This window comes from Sorex fumeus, unplaced genomic scaffold (genome assembly GCF_029834395.1).
Source record: "Sorex fumeus unplaced genomic scaffold, SorFum_2.1 ptg000142l, whole genome shotgun sequence".
Lineage (NCBI taxonomy): Eukaryota > Metazoa > Chordata > Mammalia > Eulipotyphla > Soricidae > Sorex > Sorex fumeus.
The window spans coordinates 4,270,553-4,293,204 of NW_026606199.1; the positions used below are offsets into that span (position 1 = coordinate 4,270,553).

General features: G+C 63.6%; 3 protein-coding genes across 3 annotated transcripts; 1 reads left to right on the top strand and 2 right to left on the bottom strand.

Moving 5' to 3' along the window:
- Positions 1-418: 418 nt before the first annotated feature.
- Positions 419-11,977, bottom strand: TUBGCP2 (tubulin gamma complex component 2). The gene is made up of 18 exons (XM_056106666.1): positions 11,844-11,977; positions 10,313-10,502; positions 9,018-9,146; positions 8,445-8,615; positions 7,898-8,057; positions 7,312-7,519; positions 6,818-7,017; positions 6,399-6,588; positions 5,503-5,648; positions 4,523-4,703; positions 4,148-4,328; positions 3,525-3,697; positions 2,306-2,434; positions 2,027-2,147; positions 1,374-1,517; positions 1,118-1,246; positions 833-996; positions 419-608 (listed from the first exon to the last, which is right to left on the bottom strand). Exons 2-18 carry the CDS (start codon positions 10,460-10,462, stop codon positions 473-475), a joined length of 2,712 nt encoding a protein of 903 aa, XP_055962641.1. The 5' UTR covers positions 10,463-10,502; positions 11,844-11,977; the 3' UTR covers positions 419-472.
- On the top strand, positions 11,862-15,355 carry ZNF511 (zinc finger protein 511). The gene is made up of 6 exons (XM_056106667.1): positions 11,862-12,143; positions 12,495-12,568; positions 12,764-12,965; positions 13,049-13,182; positions 13,821-13,937; positions 14,627-15,355. Exons 1-6 carry the CDS (start codon positions 11,991-11,993, stop codon positions 14,703-14,705), a joined length of 759 nt encoding a protein of 252 aa, XP_055962642.1. The 5' UTR covers positions 11,862-11,990; the 3' UTR covers positions 14,706-15,355.
- A 4,420-nt stretch (positions 15,356-19,775) lies between these two features.
- Positions 19,776-21,299, bottom strand: CALY (calcyon neuron specific vesicular protein). The gene is made up of 4 exons (XM_056106693.1): positions 21,146-21,299; positions 20,688-20,801; positions 20,304-20,417; positions 19,776-20,078 (listed from the first exon to the last, which is right to left on the bottom strand). Exons 1-4 carry the CDS (start codon positions 21,278-21,280, stop codon positions 19,806-19,808), a joined length of 636 nt encoding a protein of 211 aa, XP_055962668.1. The 5' UTR covers positions 21,281-21,299; the 3' UTR covers positions 19,776-19,805.
- Between the last annotated feature and the right edge of the window lie 1,353 nt (positions 21,300-22,652).

Here is a 22,652-nt window from a genome sequence, read left to right on the forward strand (position 1 = left end):
GGGGGGGGGGGCATTCCTGCCGCAGGGTTGCAGCCCCACAGACACTGTCCCTTAGCCACTGCTGCAGGGCAGTTAAAACCGGGGTGCAGGGTCCCGTGACCCCCTAAGGGGCAGCGCGGCTGTGGGGTGCAGGGTCCCGTGTCCCCTCCTTGGGCAGCTCCAGGCCCCAGTGCTCTCTCCCTGGTGTGTCCCCTCCTCCCTCCCAGCCCTTGGGGCCCCCACTGCTGCCCTCCGGTGCCCTGAGCCCAGGACTGACTCAGCAGCTTTTGGGGGGCCCATGGCTATGGGCCTGGCAGGCACAGGCCCCCCTTTGCCCAGCACCAGACAATCTCCACACTCAGCTCAGGGGTTTCATTGTTTATTTGGGGGCAGAGAGGGTGCAGGGCTCAGCCCTGCCAGCAGGTCGGTTGGTGGTCGGCGACGCAGCAGCAGCCCAGGGTTTCGGGAGGGCAGAACAGAGTGGCCCTGGGGCTCACTGCGCAGTGACAGCGACCCGGGGGGCTGGCGCCGGGGGCCCCCGTGGGCCCGGCACCTGGGGCACTGTCCTCTGGCTCCTCTCTGCCGACAGGCGCTCTAGGCGCTCAGTGTAGAAGCCGTTAAAGTCGAGCCTGCGGGAGTGGGGGGCTCAGCCAGTACCCGACGCAAACACACACGCAAGGGCACAGGGACACAGATGTGTGTACAGACACACACAGGCACAGGCCTGCACGGACAGTCAAGCACCCGGTTCCGCATGTGGGCCGTGACACCTCCGAACGGGGCCCCCGGGACGGCCCACCCCCCTGGCACCCGAGGCTGGAGGCCCCTGGGCTAACCCAGGAGCCAGGCGCACCTGGAGATGACGCTGGCCATGCCGTGCTCACAGTCGCTGGTGCTGTACACGCTCAGCCGGGCCAGGAGGTCCAGCAGGTGTGCGGAGAAGTTCTGGTCAAACCTGCTGATGGTGGCCTCGAAGCTGGAGTCCAGCTGGGGGGAGTCCGCTTGCTCGGCCAGGTGCTGGGGGGCAGGTAGGCTATGAGGGGACACAGGCCCCGCCCGCAGGCACATGCCAGGAGTCGCTCCGTGGCCATGCCAGAGGCTCCGCCGCGACAAGCCTCAGGCCGCCCGCCCGCCGCACCTTCCTGGCGAGTTCCTTCCTGGTGTGCTCCTCTGCCCGCTCGGCCTCGGTGGGCGGCCCCAGCATGCCACCATGCTCCAGCGCCCGTGGGCCCAGCTCTCCGTCCAGCTTCATGCTCTGCGTGAATCTCTGGGGGTCGGGAGGCGAGTGTCGCCAGGCGTGACTGTTGTCCCCGAGCCCGTCTCCAGCCGGTCGCTCACCCCCAGGGTCGGCCTAGGTGCAGTTGGCGCAGGTGCTGCCCGCCCGCCCCGCGTACCTGCATGCAGTTGGTGAACATGACGCACACGGACATGAGCTTGGAGAAGACGCGCAGCAGCTCGGGGTTGGTCAGCATGCAGTCCTTGAGGCACGAGTCCAGGAAGCCCGTGTGGTGGCCCAGCACGTCGTCAATGTTGGAGGCCTGGGGGGCGGACACGGGCCTCTCAGAGGGGTCCGTGTGTGGAGCGGACACAGGGCCTCTCAGAACCAGCCCACACGTGGGACGGACACGGGCCTCTCCCCGCTCTGCCCACGTTTCCAGCTGCATCCCTCAACGGGGCCCAGGCAGCAGTTCCAAGGCAGTTCAAGGACCACAGGTGAAAATCAAGAGGGACTGCGTGTGGACAGGGGCCAACGGGTGAAGGCCCAAAGCCCAGGAGGGAGAGACGGCCCCTGTGCACACGACCTCACCCACATGCGGGTGCTGCGTGTGGCCCTCCTGGACACTGACCAGTCACTGAGGCCCAGTGCCCGCTGCTGCCTGCCCCCCCGAATACAAGGGACCACTTCCCCTCCCGACAGACCAGGCAGTGCCCCCGACCCTGTCCTCGCTACAGGACCCTCTCAGGGAACACCCGGTGGGCGCAGCCTCACGGGGGCCCAAGGCCTGGCCTTGCACGTGGCTGACCCAGTTTGCTCCCAGCGACTCACGGATCTCAGGTTCTTCTCCAGGATGTGCCAGGTGGGCTCCATCACCTCGAACATCATGTAGTACTGGATGTTCTGGACGAAGTTCAGCATCCGCTGCCGCAGGGTGAAGGCTCCAGCCAGCCTGCGAGCACGGGTCATGGCAGGGCTGCCCGGGGCCTGGGGACGGGCCACAGGCCAGCAGGCACAGAGCCGCGGCAGGAGGAAAGGGCAGGCCCGACGCACACGCGGGGCGGGGGTGGGGGTGGACCGGGGCTGGAGGGGACGCGGGGCGGGACGTACCACTTGGCCGAGTGCAGCGAGCACTGCTTGGCCGCCTTGTTGCTCACCCACACGTTGCACAGCTGCCGCTCCACGTGTTTGCAGTAGAACATGTGTCGGAAGAGCATCTGGTAGCGGGTCAGCGCTTTCCTTCAAGACAGAGCCAGGCCGCGGTGGGTATGGTGGCGCCGCCTCACCCGTGGCCACTGGTCCCGCCCCTGGCGCCCCACAGGGTTTCCCGAGCCCCACCAGGACGAGAGCTGAGCAGGGCCGGGGTGGGCCAAAAACAAAACTACCGAGGCTCAGAGGCTTCACCACCTCTCGCTGGCTGAAAGCAGCAAACCTGTTTTTTTCTTTTTTTGCTATGGAAGGATGGAACACTCACATGTGCAATACCCAGACTTTTTGACTACAAGAAAATGTGTCCGGGCTGGAGTGATAGCAAAGCGGATAGCGCTTGCCTTGCACGCGGCCGACCCGGGTTCGATTTCCAGCATCCCACAGGGTCCCCGAGCACCGCCAGGAGTAATTCCTGAGTGCAGAGCCAGGAGGAACCCCTGTGGATCGCTGGGTGTGACCCAAAAAGTGAAAAACAAACAAAAAAACGTATTCAGTAACTCCCCTGTAGGACCATCAAGCTTGCCAGAAGTGATCCCTGAGTACTTAAGAGTGATCCCCGAGCCTTCAGTGTTGCCCACCCCAAAGGGAAAAAAACATGCTCACACTGGGAGCGGGGTGTGGTTCAGTGATGGCAAACGCACTGCCTGTGTGGAGTCTGGAGTTCAAGAAGTAAGCAGAACGGACTGGAGTGACAGTACTGTGTGTAGGATGCCTGCCTTGCCGTGGCCAACCGGGGTCTGATTCCCAGCATTTCATGTGGATCCTGAGCACCCCAGGGGTCGTTCCTGAGCGCAGAGTCAGGAGTAACCCGGGAGCACAGCCAGGTGTGGGCCCCCAAAACAACCCAAACGACACAGGCGTGCATGGATGGCACGTGGAGGTCCGGTTTCCAGCACCACGTGGTCCCCTCAACTCGAAAGCCGCGGAAGAAGAGGGGAAGAGGATCAAGGGTCAGGCCAGAGCCCAGGGGTCTCTGCTGGTCACAGCTTGCAAGCGAGATGCCTGTGTGCAGGCAGCTGGGGGACTGCAGGGACATCGAAGCACATGGAGCCGCCGTCCATCCTTCCATGAGGTGGACGCCGGCCGAACGCAGTCCTGTCACGGGCACGGGACCGCTCACCTGTTGATGATCAGTGAGAGTGGCCACTTGACCACGTAGTCAAAGGAAAAGGCCTCCAGGCCACTCAGAGTGAGCTCTGTGGGGTCGGCCTGGACCATGGCCTTCTCCTGCTTGGTCTCGATGGCCAAAACACGCAGCAGCTGAGTGATGAGGTCGTGAGGCATCAGATCGATCTGGGGAGAGGAATCGAAGGGCCAGGTCCGACTCCAGCCCCAACACAACCCGGCTGAGCTCAGTTCCACGAGTCTCGGGCTGAGACCCAGCCCCATGTCCACAGACAGCCCGCCCAGAGGCGGAACCACCTCCAACGGGAACAGGGAGGCTGAAGGAGCCGCGTGGGCACACCCCACAGGGAGCACACGTTCCGCACGCAGGAGCCTCCGTGCCATCCTGGCATTTTGCGGCTGGGGCTGCCCAGACACCGAAACGGGAACAGAAACCAGCCCGCCGACACTGCCCTGGGCTGGGCCTGTGCCGATGGACCAACAGACGTGCAGCTGCGGAGAAGGGGAGGGACACTGCTGGCAGCCGGCGAGGCGGCCTCAGCGATGGGACAACCAGAGTGCCAGGAGACAGCGGCACCAGCTCCTGCAGCGCGTCCCCAGCGCACCTGCTCAGCCCACCTTCAGGTCGTCCTTGAAGGGGTCAGTGTTGGCGGTGCTCATGCGCAAGGCCAGCTCCAGGAGGGCCTCCAGGCGGGAGGGTGCGATGTTGTCCACGGGCTTCTTCAGCTCCTCCTCCGTGAGGTCCATGAAATGCACGAAGAAGTCCCCCTGGTCCATCAGGAAGTAGCGCTTGATGGACCTGTCCAGGGGGGTGTCTGCTGTGAGGCCTGGGCGCTGCAGGGGGGCTCGGAAGCAGGTCTAGGCACACAGGGCGGGCGGCTGGGCCCATGGCAGGACAGAGGGGTTCGGGCTGCAGCGGGGGCCCACTGGTGGCCCCCAGCAGAGCCACAGGCCCGTGAGAGCGGCTCTGCCCTGCAGACCCAGCACGGTCACCTGAGGTGTGCCACCAGCTCCTGCTCCTGCAGCAGGAAGCCCAGCAGCACCTGGCTGGCGTAGCTGAAGGCTGTCTCAATCTGCTCCACGTAGGCACGCTCCTTCAGCGTGTACACAACTTCCTTGGCGGCGGGGCAGGTGACGTCGCGGCCACACTCCCTGACCACATTGAGGTACTTCCCTGCAGGGGAGCACAAACCAGGGTCTCAGACTCGGCCAGCAGCCAGGCTTGCAGGACCCGAACCCATGGTCCTCTCAAGTTCTCGGGTCCCGGGAACAAGCTAACCCCAAAGTTCCCTTGGACCCCCACTCCCCCCACCTGTTCAGACACTGCTGCTGTACAAGTCTGGTCAGCCCAGCAGCACATCCAGGCTCCCCCGTCAGCCTGGTACAGGGCTCGAGAATGAACTAGCCAGGGGCGTGACTGGGACACGTCAGTCAGTGTCCAGTGACTCTTTTCCTGGACACTAGGTCACAAAGGATGGGACAGAGGCATGTCCGGTCTTTGGCTGCCTGGTCCCAGAGCCCTGGCAGTTCCCACCCCCCCCAAACAGGGATTCAGCACTCAGGACTCCCCTCCCCCAGCCCTCCCAAAGGCACCAAGGAAAAGGAGTCCCAGGACCCTGACATATAGCCCACTGGGCCCAGGGTGGGCTGTGTCTACAACAGAGTTGAAAGGCAACAGCAGGCAGAGACAGGGCAGCAGAAGCAGAGCTTGGTCACAGTCAGGCCCCAGCCATGGCGAGCCAGTCAGGTGCAGTCACACTGTAGGCACAGTCAGGCACAGTCAGGTACAGACTGTCAGGCGTGATCAGACTGACAGGCGCAGTCAGGCACAGGTGCGGTCAGGCAGTCCGGCATAGCCAGGCACAGTCAGGCACAGCCAGACTGTCAGGCACGATCAGGCATAGTCAGATGTGGTCTGGCCTGGTCAGGCGTGGTCAGGCCTGGTAGGAGGCTGGTTTGGAGGACCTGCGCACCTGTGCTCAGGACCTTGCCGGCCATCTTCTGCAGGAAGGACGGGATGTGCCTCTGCACCACTGTGTAGCGCTGCTCCCAGTACTTGTCGTTGTAGTCCTCCTGGATCTTCTCCTTCTGCAGCTCGTGCTCCTCCACCATGAACTCACTGCAAGCACACGGTGGCTCAGGGCCAGGACAAGCAGGTCTGCCACAGCAGCAGCCCTCCACTCCACTGTGCAGGACGCCAACTGGGGCTCAGGTGCGAGCGGAGACCAAGGGGAAGCATGTCCCGGGCTGGAGAGGCCTCCCTTCTCGTCTCCCAGCAGCCAAGCCTCAGCCCACGGCGAGTGGCTGTCACACAAGACCGAGTGCACGTGGTTTCCAGACAGGCCAAACCTGGCAGCAGGTGGGGCAGATATCTCCCTGGGCTGAAGCCGGGTTTGATTTGGTGCCAAGAGCAGACTCCTGCACAGAGCCAAAGTCAAACCCAAAGAGCAAAGAAAAATAAAGGCATGTCAATGAAACCACTTTTTTTTGGCTTTTTGGGTCACACTGGCGATGTGCAGGGGTTACTCCTGGTTCTGCACTCCTGGCGGTGCTCGGGGGACCATGTGGGACGCTGGGGACTGAACGTGGGTCAGCCACGTGCAAGGCAAATGCTCTACCCGCTGTACTATCGCTCCAGCCCCCAATAAAACAAACACAGGACCCTGACATATAGCCCACTACTATGGGCTACGATCCTCACACGATCCATCTTTGGCGGCTATGTGCTCTGGTGTGTGACGGGAGGTCAGGGCCCAACAAGGAGGCATGGACATCTCTGTCCGGCACAGAACCACCGAGGGGAAGGCAGCACCCCCTCCCTCCAAGACTGTCCTGACTACCCCCATGCCACTCCTGTGTCCGCCCTCACCTGTACGGGTCGTCGATGATGCCTCTGTAGATCCACTTCTCCAGGACCTCAAAGTAGGGCACGCTGGCGGCCTTGGTGAGGTAGAGGCACAAGTCCTGCGCCTGGCTGTCGCCCGTGTAGTTGAAGCTGCGATCATGCAGGAGGCTGAGGGTGGAGCCCCCCATACACTCACCTTTGTCCACGGATGTGGCTGCAAGGAGAAGGGGGCTCAGCACACGAAGGGGAGCAGCCCGGGGCCCGCGGCTCGTCACCCTTGCCTCTGGGGAAGACACGCTGACAGACCCTCCGAGTCTTCCCCCAGCAAGGCTCTGCCTCACCGCCCATGGGCAGCCAGCTCCTGAGGCGGAAAGCCCAGCCACGTCCCGAAACGGCCCCTCCTGCAGCCGCACACGCCTGGCTGAGGCGGCGGGCGGGCGTACCCAGAGAGGCCAGGATGTCCATCGTGCGCATGGCGGGCTGGACGTAGAACCAGAGCTTCTGCAGGGACAGGAGCCCCTGACGCTGCAGCTGCTCCAGCTGGGTGACCAGAATCAGGTACTCCTTCACCAGGGTCCGCATGGCTGCTGCCAGGGCGTGGTTCACCTGCCCGTACTCGAAGGAGGACTTCTCCTCGATGAACCTGGGGGCACGGGCAGCATCACGCACAGCCTCTGCTTGCACAGGGGCCCCGGGGGCCAGGTTGCAGCGAGAGCATGGTGACTTAGTCCTGGCTGTGCACACAGGGGTCAAGCCTGGCGGGGCCTGGGAGACCTCTGGGATGCCAGGGACCAAGCCCAGGCCAGCCACACTCAAGGCAAGTGTCCGCCCTGCTGCCCTCTCACTCAGGCCCTGCAGGGCTCTTTAGAGCCCTTTAGCTGTGGGATGCAGCCAGAGTGTGAGCAAAAGACCCTCGCAGCTCCAGTCTGGCACCTACCTGGTGACGGTGGAGTAACTGGCAGCCACTGGCAAGATCCTGCCCACCAGCTCCCGGATGGATAAGTCCAGGTTGGGGTCTAGGAGGAAGGTGCGGCTCTGCCTCCCGGTCAGGGGCTGGGCCGTGATGTACCTGCCATCTACGCCCACCAGTACGTACAGCAGGTCCTCCACCATGGCGGACTCCTGGGCGGCCAGGGGCAGCGAGCCTGCGGGCAGACATCAGCTCAGCTGGGACCACTCCCCGGCCACCCCACCCGCTGCCCTCCACGACCTCCTCAGAAGAAACGTGAGAAACCTCACAGAAATGAGAACAAGGGGCTGGAGGATAGCACAGCAGGTAGGGCATTTGCCTTGCACATGGCCGACCTGGGTTCGATTCCCAGCATCCCATAGGGTTCCCTGAGCACCGCCAGGAGTAATTCTGGAGCGCAGAGCCAGGAGTAACTCCTGTGTATAGCCAGGTGTGACCCAAAAAGCCCTCCCCCCCAAAAAAATAAATGAGAGCAAGTTACGCTGTCCCCACGGGCGGCAGCTGAATCCCCAGCCCACGACAGCCTTTAGTTGCCGGGGGATGCCGCACGTACCTATGGGCACGGCAGTGTCCGTGCCTGGGTCTGAGCCAGTCAGGAAGTCCCCGAGCAGTGTGGGCCTCTCGTACACCCATGCCGGGAAGACTGGGAGGTGCTGGCCCGAATTCTTCTTGTTCTGCTTGTCTCGAAGCATCTTCCTTGTAAGCTCCAGAGACTGGTGGCGTCACCCCAAGAACAAGGCCAGGAAGACAATCAGTACAACCAGTCTTTAACAAGCTGCGGCCTAGCATCGCTCTGCTCGGCTCTGGTGTGGGCACTGGCCATGCCACCTAGACACCAGGATGCTCTGTGCCCAGAGCTCAGGGTCGGACTGCGCCTCGGCCACTGTCCTGGGCACCTGCACTGTTGACACTGCCTTTGCAGGACTGAGGAGTCTGAGTGAGAGTGCAGGGGAGGACGGCATGTGGGGACAGCTCTGAGATCCTGCTCAAGGCTGGCGGGTGAGGGGGCAGGAACAGCAGGGTGAGGACCTCGGAGTGTGGATGAAGGACCAGAATACTGTGCCCAGCTCTGCAGACAGGCCCAGGCAGTGGTACCGTACCTGCTGCGGGGTGGAACCCGCCGCCATGCTGCCCAGCTGCTTCCTCAGCTCCTCAAGCTCCTGCGCGGAGATCTTGGAGGCTGTGGCCGGGGCACCAAAGCTGGGGGAGCTGCTGGCAGCGGCTGCCAGCTCAGCTCTTACCCTCGCATTGTGCTGGAGGTATTGCAGCGTCTGGAAGCGCAAAGCTGCCGTCAGTCTGCAAGGCCTGCGTGCACCCGGAACCCACCCATGCAGCTCACTCAGCGTCCAGGAAGGAGGCCAGAGGCTCCCGTGCTGTGCCCCCCTGGGCTGCATGCCACCACATGCCACGTCCTGAACACAAACCCCCAAGCCCGACCCCAGCGCTGCAGCTATTCCCTGCAGCAGGAAGACCACAGCCCTTCCAAGCCTATCCTGGTGGGGCCCCACAGCACAGACCCTGGGCCCGGGAGGCAAGCCGGGAGTGTGATGACAAGCAGCCTCCTTGGCGTCACGGGGCCTGGCTGCGCGTCTCCCCCAGGCCCCGTCCTTGGGCAGTGCGGCAGACAGAGGCACCAGGCTGGGCACTCCACCCGTCCTGAGCCCGGGACCCACCTCTCTGTCCTCTGTGAGCTTCGACAGCAGGTACACCAGCGAGTCCAGGTTCCTGGTGCTTTTGGACTTCAGTTCATCATACTTCTTTAGAAAGTCTTCCGGTGTACGAGAAAATTCTGCTATTTTAACCTTAAAAACACAAACAGAAACTATTTAGTGACAACCAAAGAAGCAAGTAAGGGGCTGGAGAAATAGCACAGCGGGTAGGGCGTTTGCCTTGCATGCGGCCGACCCAGGTTCAATCCCCGGCATCCCATATGGTCTCTCAAGCACCGCCAGGAGTAATTTCTGAGCGCCAAGCCAGGAGTAAACTCTGACCATTTCTGTGTGTGACCCAAAAATAAACTAATTTAAAAAACATATCTTGGGGCTGGAGAGATAGCACAGCAGGTAGGGCATTTGCCTTGCACACGGCCAACCCGGGTTCGATTCCCAGCATCCCATATGGTCCCCTGAGCACCGCCAGGACTAACTCCTGAGTGCAGAGCCAGGAGTAACCCCTGTGCATCACGGGGTTGACCCAAAAAAGAAAAAAAAAAAAAGGAAGCAAGTAAGTTAAAAACCAGAGTAAAAACCGGGCCTGAGGCGCCTGCACGGCAGGCAGACACTGGCCTTACACACAGGCTGTGTGAATTCAATCTGCGGAATCCCACAGGATCCTTGAGCACAGCTACAAAACACCGAAAACTAGAACAAAAGCCAAAGTCAAAAGTTTATTGAGGACAGTTAGTGATTGGACAGCTGCGGGAGGAATAAGAAAGCACTCACGCCGTGACACACTCACACCCAGCTCCCTGACAAGGGAGGGCAGAGGACAGGAGTCCCTGCATCCCCTTCCACAGCCTGACTCTCTCCCCCAGCCTGTCCGTCCGTCTGCAGTCTGCTCAGGAGCACGAGTCACTGACTCAAAAATCTCTCCTGACAGAATGGGGACAGCTCCTAAACTCCCTTCCACCCCGTCTCCGTCTCGTCTCCTACTGAAACACTGAGTGACCGAGGCTTCGGGACCCCCAAGCAGACCTGCAGACCTACAGCTTTGTCCCGAATCAGGGTTGCCGCTCCACTTGAGTACAAACAAAACGAGAGGCCTTCCCTCTTGAACAGGAGGTGGCACTGACGCTTCCTTTTTCACCGAGTCCAGTCTCCCCACAGGGCACAGGGCGGTCAGCTGGGTTCCAAGGCAGGCCCTCAGTGCAGTATGTCCCCTACACCTCCACCGACCCAGGAGAAACAGGGGAGCGGCGGCACGCGCAGTCCGGGCAGGTCGGAGCTGCCACCCAGTGCAGCTGGCTCACCTTGGCGCTGTGCGCAGACACGGTGGTGGTCACGTACGGGGTCCTGTTCTTCTGCAGCAGGTCGATATAGACCTCAGCGCCATCCCCTCCCGGCACACGCAGCAGGCTGAGCAGTTCATTGACATCATGGTGGATCCGAAACTCGCTCATACTTCTGGTTCTCAGATGACAGCAATGTCACATCATCCCGCTAGAAGGGAGCAGGAAGTCACTTAGAACAGCAAGGCCCAGCTTGTCCGGGGCAGTTCTGGACCAGTGGGGGCACCCCTCCACCCGCCAGGGGAGGGTTTTCTAGTCCAGCCGTGCAGTGTCGTGGGCCAGGGAAGCTTGACCACGAACGTGACTGCCCTTGTTCCCACATGAGCCTTCCAACCTGAGCAGGCCCGACTCTGGCCACAAATCAGCTCTACCCAGCCACCCCTCAGCTATGTGCCTGTGCTGCACGCTGACACTGCCACGGTCTCTCCTGGGTTTCTGATCACACCTGGTGATGCTCAGGGGACCATATGGGGTGACCAAGATCAAATCCAGGGTCAGTGGTGGGCCAAGGCAAGTCCCTGTCCATCTGTTCCCAGGCCCACATTTCCTTTTCCTACCCAAACTTTGCCCTGGTCACATGGCTGAGGCCATGGACAGAGCCTGCAGGGTGGAGCTGTCACTGACACCCCATCACGCAGAGTTGACTCAGTTGACTCAGCTATAAACACACGCTCATAGACGAACTCCACGTGTTAAAGCAACTTATTTTGACTTGAGCTCACAAACAGGGAGCCCAGGCCATCACAGTCACAGCTGCTTTGGCTGGGGGTGCAGCCTTTGCACTTTCAGCTGCCCCCTGGCAGAGCAAAGGGGTTTTATCTGTCAGTTTTCTGGAATCTTTCTTTTGGGGGCTACCACACCCGACAGGGATCACTGTGCAGGGCTCAGGAGATGACAAGAGGTGCTGGGGACCGAACCAGATTGGCTACTTTCTTTCCAGGCCCCTGAGATACGCATTTCAGTTGATGTTTGTTTTGGGGGGGGCCACACTCACAGCGGCTCAGAGGCTACTTGGCTCTGCACTCAGGAGCCGCTAGTGGCACTGCTCAGGGGGCCACGGGGGTGCCAGGGGTCGCAGGTGGGCCGGCCGCGGGCAAGGCCAGCACCCCACCCGCTCGCCGCTGCTCCCTAAAGGCTGGCGCCCCAGGAGAGGCCCGAAGCCCCTTCGCCAGCAGGCCCCGAAGAGCAGGACGGAGACCGGGCAGGCGCCGGGGGCCGCGCGCGAACGCGGCGAGCAGGTGGGGCGTGCGGGGGCGCCGGCGCGCGTTCGCGTCTCGGGGAGGAAAACGCGCCCCGGCCCGGGCGTCCCGGCGTCGGGGGGCCAGGGCACGCCCCGGGCTGCGGGGGGCGCCGAGGGGTCTGCGCCGGCCGCCCTGGCCTGCCCCGGCCCGGCCCGGCCCGCACGGGGAGGGGGACGCCCCTCCGGCCCGGCCGCCGCCCCCCACGCTCGCCTCGCGGGGAGGGGGCGCGAGGGGGCGCCCGCCCGACTCACCGCACGCGCGCGCCCGCCGAGCCCGCCAAAGCCCTCCCGGCGCGCGGGCGGCGGCTCGCGTGACGTCACGGCCGCCCTGGCGTCACTTCCGGCCGGGCCGGGCGCCGCGCGACGGTGGCCGACGGGTGCGGCGCCGGAGCGCGCGCCATGCAGCTCCCGCCCGCGCTCTTCTCCCGCTTGGCCGCGGGGCCCGGGGCGGCCGAGCCGCTGCCTGTGGAGCGGGACCCCGCGGCCGGGGCCGCGCCCTTCTGCTTCGCGGCTCGCCGGCTGCGCTTCCCGCGGGAGCACGAGTTCTTCGAGGTTCGCGCGCGGAGCCGGCTAGGGCGGCCGCGGCCCGCGGAGGGCGGGGCTCGGTGGGCGGGGCCCGTGGGGGCGGGGTTTGAGGGGCGGAGCCTGTCGGAGGGGCGAGGCCTGAAGGGGCGGATTCTGCTGTGGGCGGGGCATGAGGGGCGGGGCCTTGAGTGGGCGGAGCTCTGGGGCTGGGGCTTGTGGGTGGGCGGAGCTCTGGGGCTGGGGCCTGAGGGGCGGGGCCTGTGAATGGGCGGGGCCTGGGGGCGGGGCCTGCTGGATGGGGGCGGGGCCTGCTGGATGGGGGCGGGGCTCTGTGGGGCCGACCTGCAGAGCCTGGCGCCCACAGCATCTGTCCTGCAGGATGGGGACGTGCAGCGGCACCTGTACCTCCAGGACGTGCTCACGCAGGTGACCAAGGTGCCAGAAAGTCCGAGGTGAGCAACGTCCCAGTCATCTCATGTAGTGCCTGTTCTCCCTGGTGACCGCCCAGTTGGCCCAGGTATAAAACCTCTTCAGAGCGCAGAGCTCAAGATTGCAGAAGAAACTCCGGAGGTCTTGTTGGGCGTGTGGGCAAGGACAGAGGGTCTCGTCTTGCCTCGGGGGCTTAGCCCTCCGTGCTTCCTTGCTAGGGTGGCTGAGTTTCCCTGCCAGGTGGCAGGCTGCCGCCAGCTGTTCGACACGCTGCAGGCTTATGAGCACCACTACCACGCACTGCACGAGAATGTCTGCGCCTCCTGCAAGCGGGCCTTCCCCTCCAGCCACCTGCTGGACACCCACATCCTGGAGTGGCACGACGCACTGTTCCAGGTCCTGTCTGAGCGGCAGGCCATGGTGGGTGACGCGGAGCGAGGGGCGTGCCCCCGCACAGAGGTGTGGAGGAAGGGCTCTTGGAGCTGACCCCCTTTCTGCTTCAGTACCAGTGCTTGGTGGAAGGCTGTACCGAGAAGTTCAGGAGCAGCAGAGACAGGAAGAATCACCTGGTGACCAGTCACCTCTACCCCGCAGACTTCCGGTTCGACAGGCCCCGGAAGGGCCAAGGGTGTGCGAGGTGCGGGCACAGCCTTCCAACCAGTTTCCACGGGCAGCCAGGATGTACCGTGCCCCCCGCCATCCTACCCGGCTCCTGACACGTGGGGAGTCACTGCCCAGGGCCGCGTGTGGCCCCTGGCCTGTGGGTCTGGTGCTGGAGGCCTCGGGCCGCCCAGCTCAGCCCTCACTGCCTGAGCAAAGCTCTTGCTGCTTGGGGGCCCCGGGGTTTTGTTTGTCTTCCTGGCTAGGTTCACAGAGCTGACAGCCACCCTCAGCTGGCCCAGGAGGGCATGGGCAGGGGCCAGGGCCGCCTGGTCTGAGCTACTGAGCACTCACTGCAGTGGGGCAGGGTTTTCACAGCCCCTCCCTGCTGCAGTCTCTGCGCTGAGAAACCCACCCGTGCTTGCTGCACGCTCACCCCTGCAGGTCCCCCACAACACTCTTGCACCGCTGACCGCTGGGCTGGCGGGAAGCGTGTTCCTGCACACGCCAGGCCCACGTGGGTCGGTGCTGAGACAACAGAGCTGGTGTTTGTCCCCTGAGCTGGAGCCTTGGCAGAGTCAGGGTGGAGGAGGACGGCTGCTCCCTGGAGCTCATGCCCGGGAACGGCTGGGGCTCTGGGGGTGCCACGCAGCTGTCCACCCTCTTTCCTCGCAGCCCTACTGCCCCATGTCTGCCGACAGGAGCCCAGGGTGGTGACGGGGCACAGTCAGAAGGAGACGCCATGGAAGTCTGCTCTGCACACACAGCGCCCCCCGCAGAGCCTGCCCGCAGGTCAGTGTCCCCCTCTTCCTCCACACGAGGGCCTGAGCATCTGCAGGGCTGTGGGTGAGCTCTTCCCAGTTCTGGCCCGGAGCCCATCTGTGGTCAGCAGCCAACCTCACTCATCGGCAGGGTGGTGGTCTCTGCTGTCCTCGTGTCCGAGGAGTCCGACGTGGCTGTGTGAGCACAGTGACTCAGCTCTGACTTGGAGGTGGGACTCCCGTCCCCTCTGCTGCAGGCCACTGACCCTGTGTGTTCCTCCACCGGCAGGAGGAGCTGGAGCCCTGGGGCTGGGGGGCAGCCACTGCCGCATGCCTCCTGTGTGTCCACTGTGTGTGCATGCCTGCTGTGTGCACTGTTGCGTGTCTGCTATGTGTGTATTGTGTGTCTGCTGTGTGCCGTGTCTGCTGTGTTAACCGCGTGTCTGGAGCACTGCAAGACCTGCCCTGGGGAGCACTTCGGGCAGGAGAGCCTTGAGAGCACTGCGTGGGGGTGTGGGTCCATCACACTTGGAAACAAGTCCAGGCGGCCTTGACTGGGTTTTGGCAGGAAACAGTAGCTGGGGAGGGAGTCGACTCAGAGGGCGGAGCCTCTGCTGGTCACACAGAGGCCCCGTGCACTCGCCTGGGCCCACACGGGCGATGTCCCGGATCCGAGTAGACCATAGCACTGCTTTGGTCTCTGCCTTTCTTCCGTTTCAGAATTCCTTCCGTGATCTGTTTTGGCCAAGGAGCATCACGAGGGTTTAAAAGCACCAAGAAAAGGGGTAAACGTGTATGATGGCCAACACAGAAAGCCAGAGCCAGCCTGGAGTCAGCAGCTAACCCCATTCAGTGTCGGCTGGATGCCCCAGACCCCGCTTCACTCCCTCGCGTCCCCATCTCCGGGGCAGTGACTGAGGTGGCAGTGCCCTGTGGTCTGAGCGCCCGCCAGGAAGGTCGCGAATGAGCACATAAAGGTGTGTCCATGTGCTGTGCTGCTGGACTCAAGCTGTGTCTATTCTCAGCCATGCCAGGGCAGGGCTGTTCTGAGAGGATGCAAGAGGAGGCCTATCTCTTGAGAACCCGGATCTATCAGCTTGGCTGGGGGGGTGCTGGCTGAGTTGTGCCTGGGTTTGAAGGGGCAGGTGCCACTCTGCTGCCCTTTGGCTCAGATTGTAGGATCCCTGCCCCAGGCATTCTGACCCACCCCATGCTGGGAGAGGTCTGTGGGCACAGACGCGGGTCCACACAATGACTGGACGGGACAAGTTCCTTTGCCTTCAGCACAAAGTGGCCTTAAAGCAAGAAGGGCAGAAAAGGCCAGAAAGGTTGGTCCCCGGAGGAGAAGCTCCAGGGATGAAATGCTACCCGGAGTTCCAACTCCACATCTGCACAGAAGCCCCAGGTGGGGACAGCCTGAGAGACAATCTAGGAACCCACTCTGCGTCACTGGACCTCGTTGTGGATGTGTGCCCTGAGCTGTCCTCCCTCTGTGGAGCCTGAGCTCGTCCCTCTGCCTCCCCCGGCGTCCCTCCAATAAAGGGAGTCTGCCCCCGCCCCCATCTGCCGTAGACTCGTTCCTGCCTAGTAGGTGACACCCAGCGACCCTGGCCATGGGAAGGAGGGACTCTTCCTGCCAGGGGCGATCCCGTGTCCAGCCTGAGGCCATGGCTCCCTGGAGACTCATTGTCAGGACAGTGTCCACATCATGCAGGTGCTTCTGGCCTGGGATTGCTGCCCAGAGACCAGGAAGGTTCCGGCAGAAAGGCAGCTGCTCTGTCACGAGACGGGGAGCCCGTGCACACAGCTAGAGGGCGCCAGAGACCAGGTCAGGGAGCACTTTCACCTGGCAGGTGGGGACAGGGGCGCATGTCTCAGGGAGCAGTTACACTCCCCAGATGGGGTTTTGGGGAGCATGTACACCCACGGACAGACTGGCCTCAGGGACACTTACACCCCACAGATAGATAGGGCCTTGGGAGCACCCCACCCACTCTTGCTGAGGACCCCTGGACCAGCAGCTGGAAAGGAGCCTCTGGAGTCTGGTCATGGGCAGAAGTGGCCATGATGGGCTTGTCACTTGGGGGTGGACTGTCAGACCATCCAGAGGGACACACCTGCAGGCCTGGATGAGGGCAGGAGGGGCCAGGCCACCCGCCTCCTGGCTACTCTGCGTGTGGCTCTGGGTGGTCTCCCCACCGTCCCTGTCCAGAAGAGTCACGGTCAGGAGGGCAGGGAGGGCTAGGTCCTTTACCCGTATTCCTGCCCACAAAAGGGTCCACGAGGTATGATTGGAGGCAGGTCAGGGCTGTGGCCTGAAGCTGAAGCAGATGACCAGGACTGCAGAGCCAGAGCTGTTCTGCTCCGGGGGCCGTGAAGGCCCTGCAGGAGGGAGAGTGGGCTGCATGGCCTCCACAGTGCTGGAGCCGACAGGCCTGGGATGGGGGCAGCCGGGCTTCGATCAGGCCATGGGATCTGCCCTGGGGGCTTCAGTACCTCTAGGGCTCCCCGCAGTGACCAGAGAGCCATACGAGGTCCCCGGTCATGGCCTGTGGCAGACACCTGAGCCCTCCCGCAGCACTTGAGCCCTCCTGTAGCACGGTGAGAGTCACTGGGCTCTCACCGTGGCAGGGTGGGGCTGGCTCTCAGGGCTAAAGCAGGTGGGCTCCCGCGGCAGCAGAGGTTGGTCCCCATCCCAGAGAGTGCCTCCATGAGGAGAGCTGTGAGGGGCTCCTGGCCCTGCCCTGGCCCCCACAGGGTGGGCGCCCATACGGGCAGTTCCTTGGGCTCTAGCCAGGCTCTCCCTGGCTCGGGGGACAGGGTGCAGGAAACCAGTGGAGCCCACGGGCTCCTGACTGTTCCCAGAGCCTCTGGGGAAGGACAGGCAGGATGCGGCTGGGGGCCTCGACCTTCAGTTCACCCTCAAGGTCCTGCCTGTGCTTCCCACAGCTCCTGCGTCAGGGAAGCCCATGGCCGCAGCCCCTGCTCAGACAGAGCCCAGGGGCCAGTCACAGCAGGAGCTGTCTCTGAGAGCACTCGGGAGGACACTTGCTCTCACTCTCCCTCACCCACACTTCCTGTCCCTCCACACACCTGCTGTCTCCCCCATACCTGCTGTCCCCCACACATCCGCTGTCCCTCCGTGCAGAAAAGAAGCCTCTCTGCTGGGGTGAGCGCAGTGGGGAGGATGTTTGCCTTGCATGCGGTTGACCTGGTAAGTCCACAGCACCCCATATGGTCCCTTGGGCCAGATCAGGAATGACCCCAAATGCAGAGCCAGGAGTGACCTAGGGGTGCAGGGAGGCGGGTGGGGATGGTTCCTATGGCCTCTAGTCCCCCAGGTCTTCCTTCAGAACTTTCCAGAAGCCCCTCTGCTCCACATACTGAACACCTCTGCCCACTGCCCAGCAGGGAGGCTCAGGCTTGGCTGCCCAGCACACGCCTCGTCCACTCTCCTTCCTTGTCTAGAGCCTGACGCTAGGTGGGCCGCGGGGACCCCTCCCACAGCCTGTCCTGATGTGCCCACAGCTCCTGCCGCGGGGGGTCAGGAAGTTCAGCCCAGTGCCACACCCTGCAGACATGGCCCAGCCCCAATCAGGACTTGCTGGGCAGCAGGTACCACTCAAGGTGCAAGACTCGACCTGGCCAGGGCCACTGGCCTCCTGAGCCCAGGATGAGGGCCAGAGGGACTGTGGCTGGCAGCTGCCTACCTGCAGGGCCAGAAAGGACCAGCTGTGGCCCCACCACCCAGAGACCACGTGTGCCACACCCCACACACCAGGAGTGTGTGCTGCCCTCTGCCTCCCCTTGGCCCCCCCAGCACCCAGCCCTGACCCTGAGTCTCTCCTGAGCACAGCATCTGCAGCTGGTCTGGAGCTGGCCCAGGCAGTTAGGGCTACTGGGCATCCTATGCCTGGGAACAGGTCCTGGGTAGACGGGTACTGACCCCCTTCAGGGCCTGGGCCCCCTCTCCGGCTGGGGGAGCCTTCTGCAGGCAGCCCCCATGGTGCTGGCCAGCTGCACGCGGTGCCAGGGACCGACCCACGTCTGTCCCGGTGCCCTGGCGCTGTCTGGCCCTGGTCCTGCCTCGTCGGCCCAGCAGCTCTGCCCTGGCCTGGCCCAGCTCAGCTCAGCAGCAGAGGGGCTGCCGTGGGGACTGTACAGGTGTGTTCCTAGGCCACGTCCTGATCTTGGGGATTCCTCTGAGAGCTCTGTTGGGAGTGGCCCCCTGCGGGGACAGACCAGGGGACAGACAGGGTCTCTGCTGGTCTTGCTGAACTGCCCCACCCCCATCTGCCCAGTCCATCTGTTTGGGGTTCTTCCCTCAGTGGCATCCGGGTGCAGCGGTTCTGACTGCTCAGTGCCTTGCTGGATCCCAGTGACTCTGCCCCCGCCCTGCTCTGAGGGTGGCCTGCACTAGTGCGTGGGCAGTTTCAAGGCACGCCCACCCGGGACACCGGCGAACGAGCCAAGCCTAACCCTGTCAGCTGAGCAGACACCGTGGGTTCCGTGCGGCTCCGGGGCAGCAGCCCTGGCCCCCCACACGCCCACAGCCCAGCCTGACAGCCCAGCCGGGGATCCCGAGGCACCTTCCAGACCAGCCGTGCTCCAGGAGTCTCAGTGCAAGGGAAGATGCTGAGCACCTCTACAGAGCATCTGGGTGTGCGTCCAAGAGGCGATCTGATTGGCCCTTGTGAGCTTGTCTTAATGTCGGGTCTAGCCAATCAATCAGACGCGAGGGGCGGGGCCACGCAGGGTACAAGTACAGCCGGTGGTCCTGGGGCAGTCCCTCTCCTGAACGGAGGCCACTGCTGATGTCTGCTGCTCTGACACTGAGGGCAGGGGCTGGTTGGGGGACATTCTTACACTCGCTCCCCCAGAGCCACTTGAGCAGTTGCTGCTGACGCTGGTTCCAGCAGGGCAGAATGTTTCCTGTGGATAGTGTGCGCCTGTGTGGTCCGGAGTTATCTCTCTCCTCACCTGAGTGAGGACGGCAGGTTGGACAGACCCTCGGAGCCGGGTGCCGTGTGGACAGAGACCCTTGTTCTCTGCGGAGAATCTACCCGCCCACCCTCATAGCTGTAGTCACCTCCTGGGCCCACAGCTCCCTGAGTGAGGTCCATGTCTGCTGCCTGTAATACTGCCCTCCTTTGGGGAGTCGGACGCTGGACTTGTTCCCACCCAGAGCAAGTGGCACTTTCCCCGGGTGTTGGTCTGTGTGGTCAGACTGTGTCTGGGTCAGTCTCCATGGGGTCAGACTGTGTGTGGTGAGGTGAGGGGGTGGAATGTGGGGGTCTATGGATGAGGTGGAGTGGAAGGGTCGTGTCCCTCTCCACTGGGCACCCCTGTGGGTGGACGGGAGGATCCCAGGTCTCGCAGGGCGCATGCCCCTTAGTCTCCCGCCTGGCCTCGTGTTCTGAGCTCCTGCCCCCAAGTGGGCCTCTGTGGGGCTGGGTCCTGTCAACTAGGTGGGCGTGGAGGGCGGGTGGGGAGTGTCAGGCTGGCAGAGGTTTTGAGACCCTCAGACCCCCCCACCTCCCCTCAGGTGCCAAGGGAAAGTAAATGGGTCCTCAGGAAGTGGGGTGCAGCAGGTGCCCAGTGGAGAGTTGGGTGCCCAGTGGGATGAGGTGAGTGCCCCGTGGGGCGCTGGGTGTCCAGTGGGGTGAGGCGGGTGCCCAGTGGGGCACAGCACACCATCGGGCACTGGGCGCGGCAGACGGCGGGTGTGAACCTTTATTCAGAGACAAGCCGCGGGGCAGGGTGCGGGGTCTGTGGGCGCGGGGATGCGGAGGGCGCGGGGGTCGCAGGGCGCGGGGGTCGGAGGGGGGGCGGGGGTCTCCGGGCGCTGCGCAGAGGCGGGGCTGGTGCGCTGGACGGCTGAGGGCGAGGGGCGCGGGCGTCACTGGGGGCTCGGGGGCGGCGCGCTCCCCGCCTTCCCCGCAGCATCCGCGGCGGAGGGCCTCCCCGGGGGCCCGGTGGGCGCGGGTGCGGGGGTGGGCACCTTGGGCCCCTCCTTGCCCGCGCGGGCGCTGCGTCCCCAGGCAGGCCCGTCAGCCCCGTGCTTGCGGCCCAGCGGGAGGGCGCCCATGGCCGCCAGGATGCTGCGGTGCCGCTCGGGGTCCAGCTCGGTGTAGTACATCTCCAGGGTCACGGGGGTGCAGATCTTGTGGTGCTGGGGGCGGGGGAGGGGCGGGTGGTCTCAGCGCACCGCGGGGGAGGGGCCGGCGCACCCGCGGGACCCGCTCTGGTGAAGCCCCGAGGCCTCAGGATCAGGAAGGAGGAGAGGACAGTGCGTGGACACGCGTGTCCCCCATGCCCTGCTTACGGTGTGTGTGGGGGCATCCAAGGGGCTGGGCAGCATCCCCCAGGAAGCCTCCCGCCCACCCAGGCTTCTTACCCGGAGCAGGAAGCCGTCGGGGCAGGTGAACTGGTCGTACCAGATGGCCTTGTACATGATCAAGACACAGCCCAGGAGTGCCATAGTGAAGGCGATCATCCGGGCCGTGGGCAGCTGCCGGGAGACAGGAGTCCGGGCATTGGGGCCAGCCAGTGGCTTCCAGGGGAGGGGGTGGGGGAGGGGGCACAGGCTTCCAGCTCAGAAAAGACAAAAACCACCCCAGGCACCACCCGGGGCAGATGCCACCTTGGTGAGCCAAGGGCCAAAGCGGGGAGTGGTGCAAGTGTCACCAGAGAGCCAAGAGTGAGGCGTATGGCTAGGGAGGACACCAGGACCCAGGGCCCACAGAGGGGCCCCGCCTGCCTTCCTGGGGAAGTGTGTTACCCTGCGCCCCTCCTCTGAGTCATTGCCGCTCAGCTTCTGGGCCTCCAGATCGGAGAAGCTCTTGGCTGCATCCGGAGAGGACAGCTGGAATTCCGTCTGCGTCTTGATGACCACCTTCAGAGAACACCTGAGATCGAAGCTGGGAGGGACGGGACCCACGGCCCACCTGGCCGTGCGGGGTCAGAGGCAGCCTGGCCTGCAGCTGGGGCCACTCAGCACCACACCAGGAGTTCATGGCCATCTCAGGGGCCCGCCTGCCCCTCTGCCCTGCAGGCAGCAGCCAGAGCCAGGAAAGGAAGTCCCGGGGCCCGAGGCGAGGGCCCAGCTCCCTGCGGCCCCCAGGACGGGGGCACAGGCCCGATTTTCTGCTGCTTGCCCCACTGCCCTCGAGGGCAGGCCCTGTGGTGCCCAGTTCACCCCACACTTGGGCTCCCGTGTAGGCTGCTCCGGGCCCTCACCTGCTCCGGGAACGGTGGCTGCAGCTGGCTGACATCCAGGGGGCTGATGAGAGGGACACTGTCCACGGCAGCCCCGTCCAGGTCCCCGGGCTCCTTGCCCGACTTCCCAGAGAAGCTGCAACCCAGCTTCACCATGGTGTCCTGTGGAGAGGCGGACACGAGTTGCTTCCCTGGGCACCTGGGCACACTGCCCGACACGCCTCTGTCCAGAGTCCCTCCCCAGCGTGCCCTCTCCTGGACGTGCCTCTGCCAGCTGATGACCCCTCTGCCCACACTCGCCCACTGCCTGCACATGCCCACTGCCAGAGCTGCAGGAGGCTGTGGGCAGTGTGGCCACCTCCCTGGAAGACCAGTTCATGGCTTCTTCCTGGCCCTGCAGGGCCTTGGCCTGGGCCAGCCCACCAATGCCCTGGGGCCCACAGAGCTATGGCTGCCCTCTGGTTCAGAGCCTGGAGAGACGAGAGGACTCAGGAGATAGGACCCCAGCCCTGCTGCTTGGAGGGAGCCCCCTCAGTGAAGCCCTGCATCCCGACAGCCAGCCAGCTGCTGGTGGTCCTGGGGGTCGGGCCCAGGGTTTCCGTGAGCTGCCTCCCCAGTCCCTAAGTTACCTGCTCTGCTGGGGGCTCAGGCCCAACCCAGGCAGCCCTACTCCACGTGCAGGAAGCTGCAGAGCCTCAACTCTGCCGGTGCCAACACCCACAGGGCTCACCGGCCCCGTGGACGTGGGGACAAGTGCCACGGAGAAAGGCAGCTGGAAGTAAGGGTCACCATTTTCCCTCCCTCCACAAAGCGGGAGGAGGGCGGGAGGGATGCAGACAGGGACTTCCCAATTCTCTTTCCCAAAGAGTTGAGAAATAAACCCATTGAGCCAAAATCCAAAGCTCCCAGCCTCCAAGAAAATGCCTGTTTCACTGAAGTCTCACAGTATCAAAGGAGACAGCGTGAATTCACAGAAAGTCCTGGGGACAGGAACAAGCACCTGGAGCCAGTCCCTGAGCCTCAGCCTCCTCCCGGTTGGCACTGGAGGCCAACCCCACCGGTGGTCTGCAGGTCTGGGAGGAGCCATTGCATTTTCTTTTTATTTATTTATTTGCTTTTTGGATCACACCCAGTGATGCACAGGGGTTACTCCTGTCTCATGCACTCAGGAATTATTCCTGGCCGTGCTTGGGGGACCATATGGGATGCTGGGAATCGAACCCAGGTTGGCCGCATGCAAGGCAAATGCCCTACCCGCTGTGCTATCACTCCAGCCCCCTTTTTATTTTTTATCGGGGGAAGCGCATAGCAGATGGTGCTCAGGACTTACTCCCAGCTCTGCTGTTTGGTTCAGAGACTAGAGAAAGGACGGGGTTACTCCTGGCAGGCTTGGGGGACCCTATGGGATGCTGGGGATCCAACTTGGGTCAGCCACATGCAAGGCAAGCGCCCTGCCCACTGTACTGTCTCTCTGGCCTCTGTGTTAGCAGATGAAAGAAGAAACACATCTGGCCTGTTCCCACGGGCT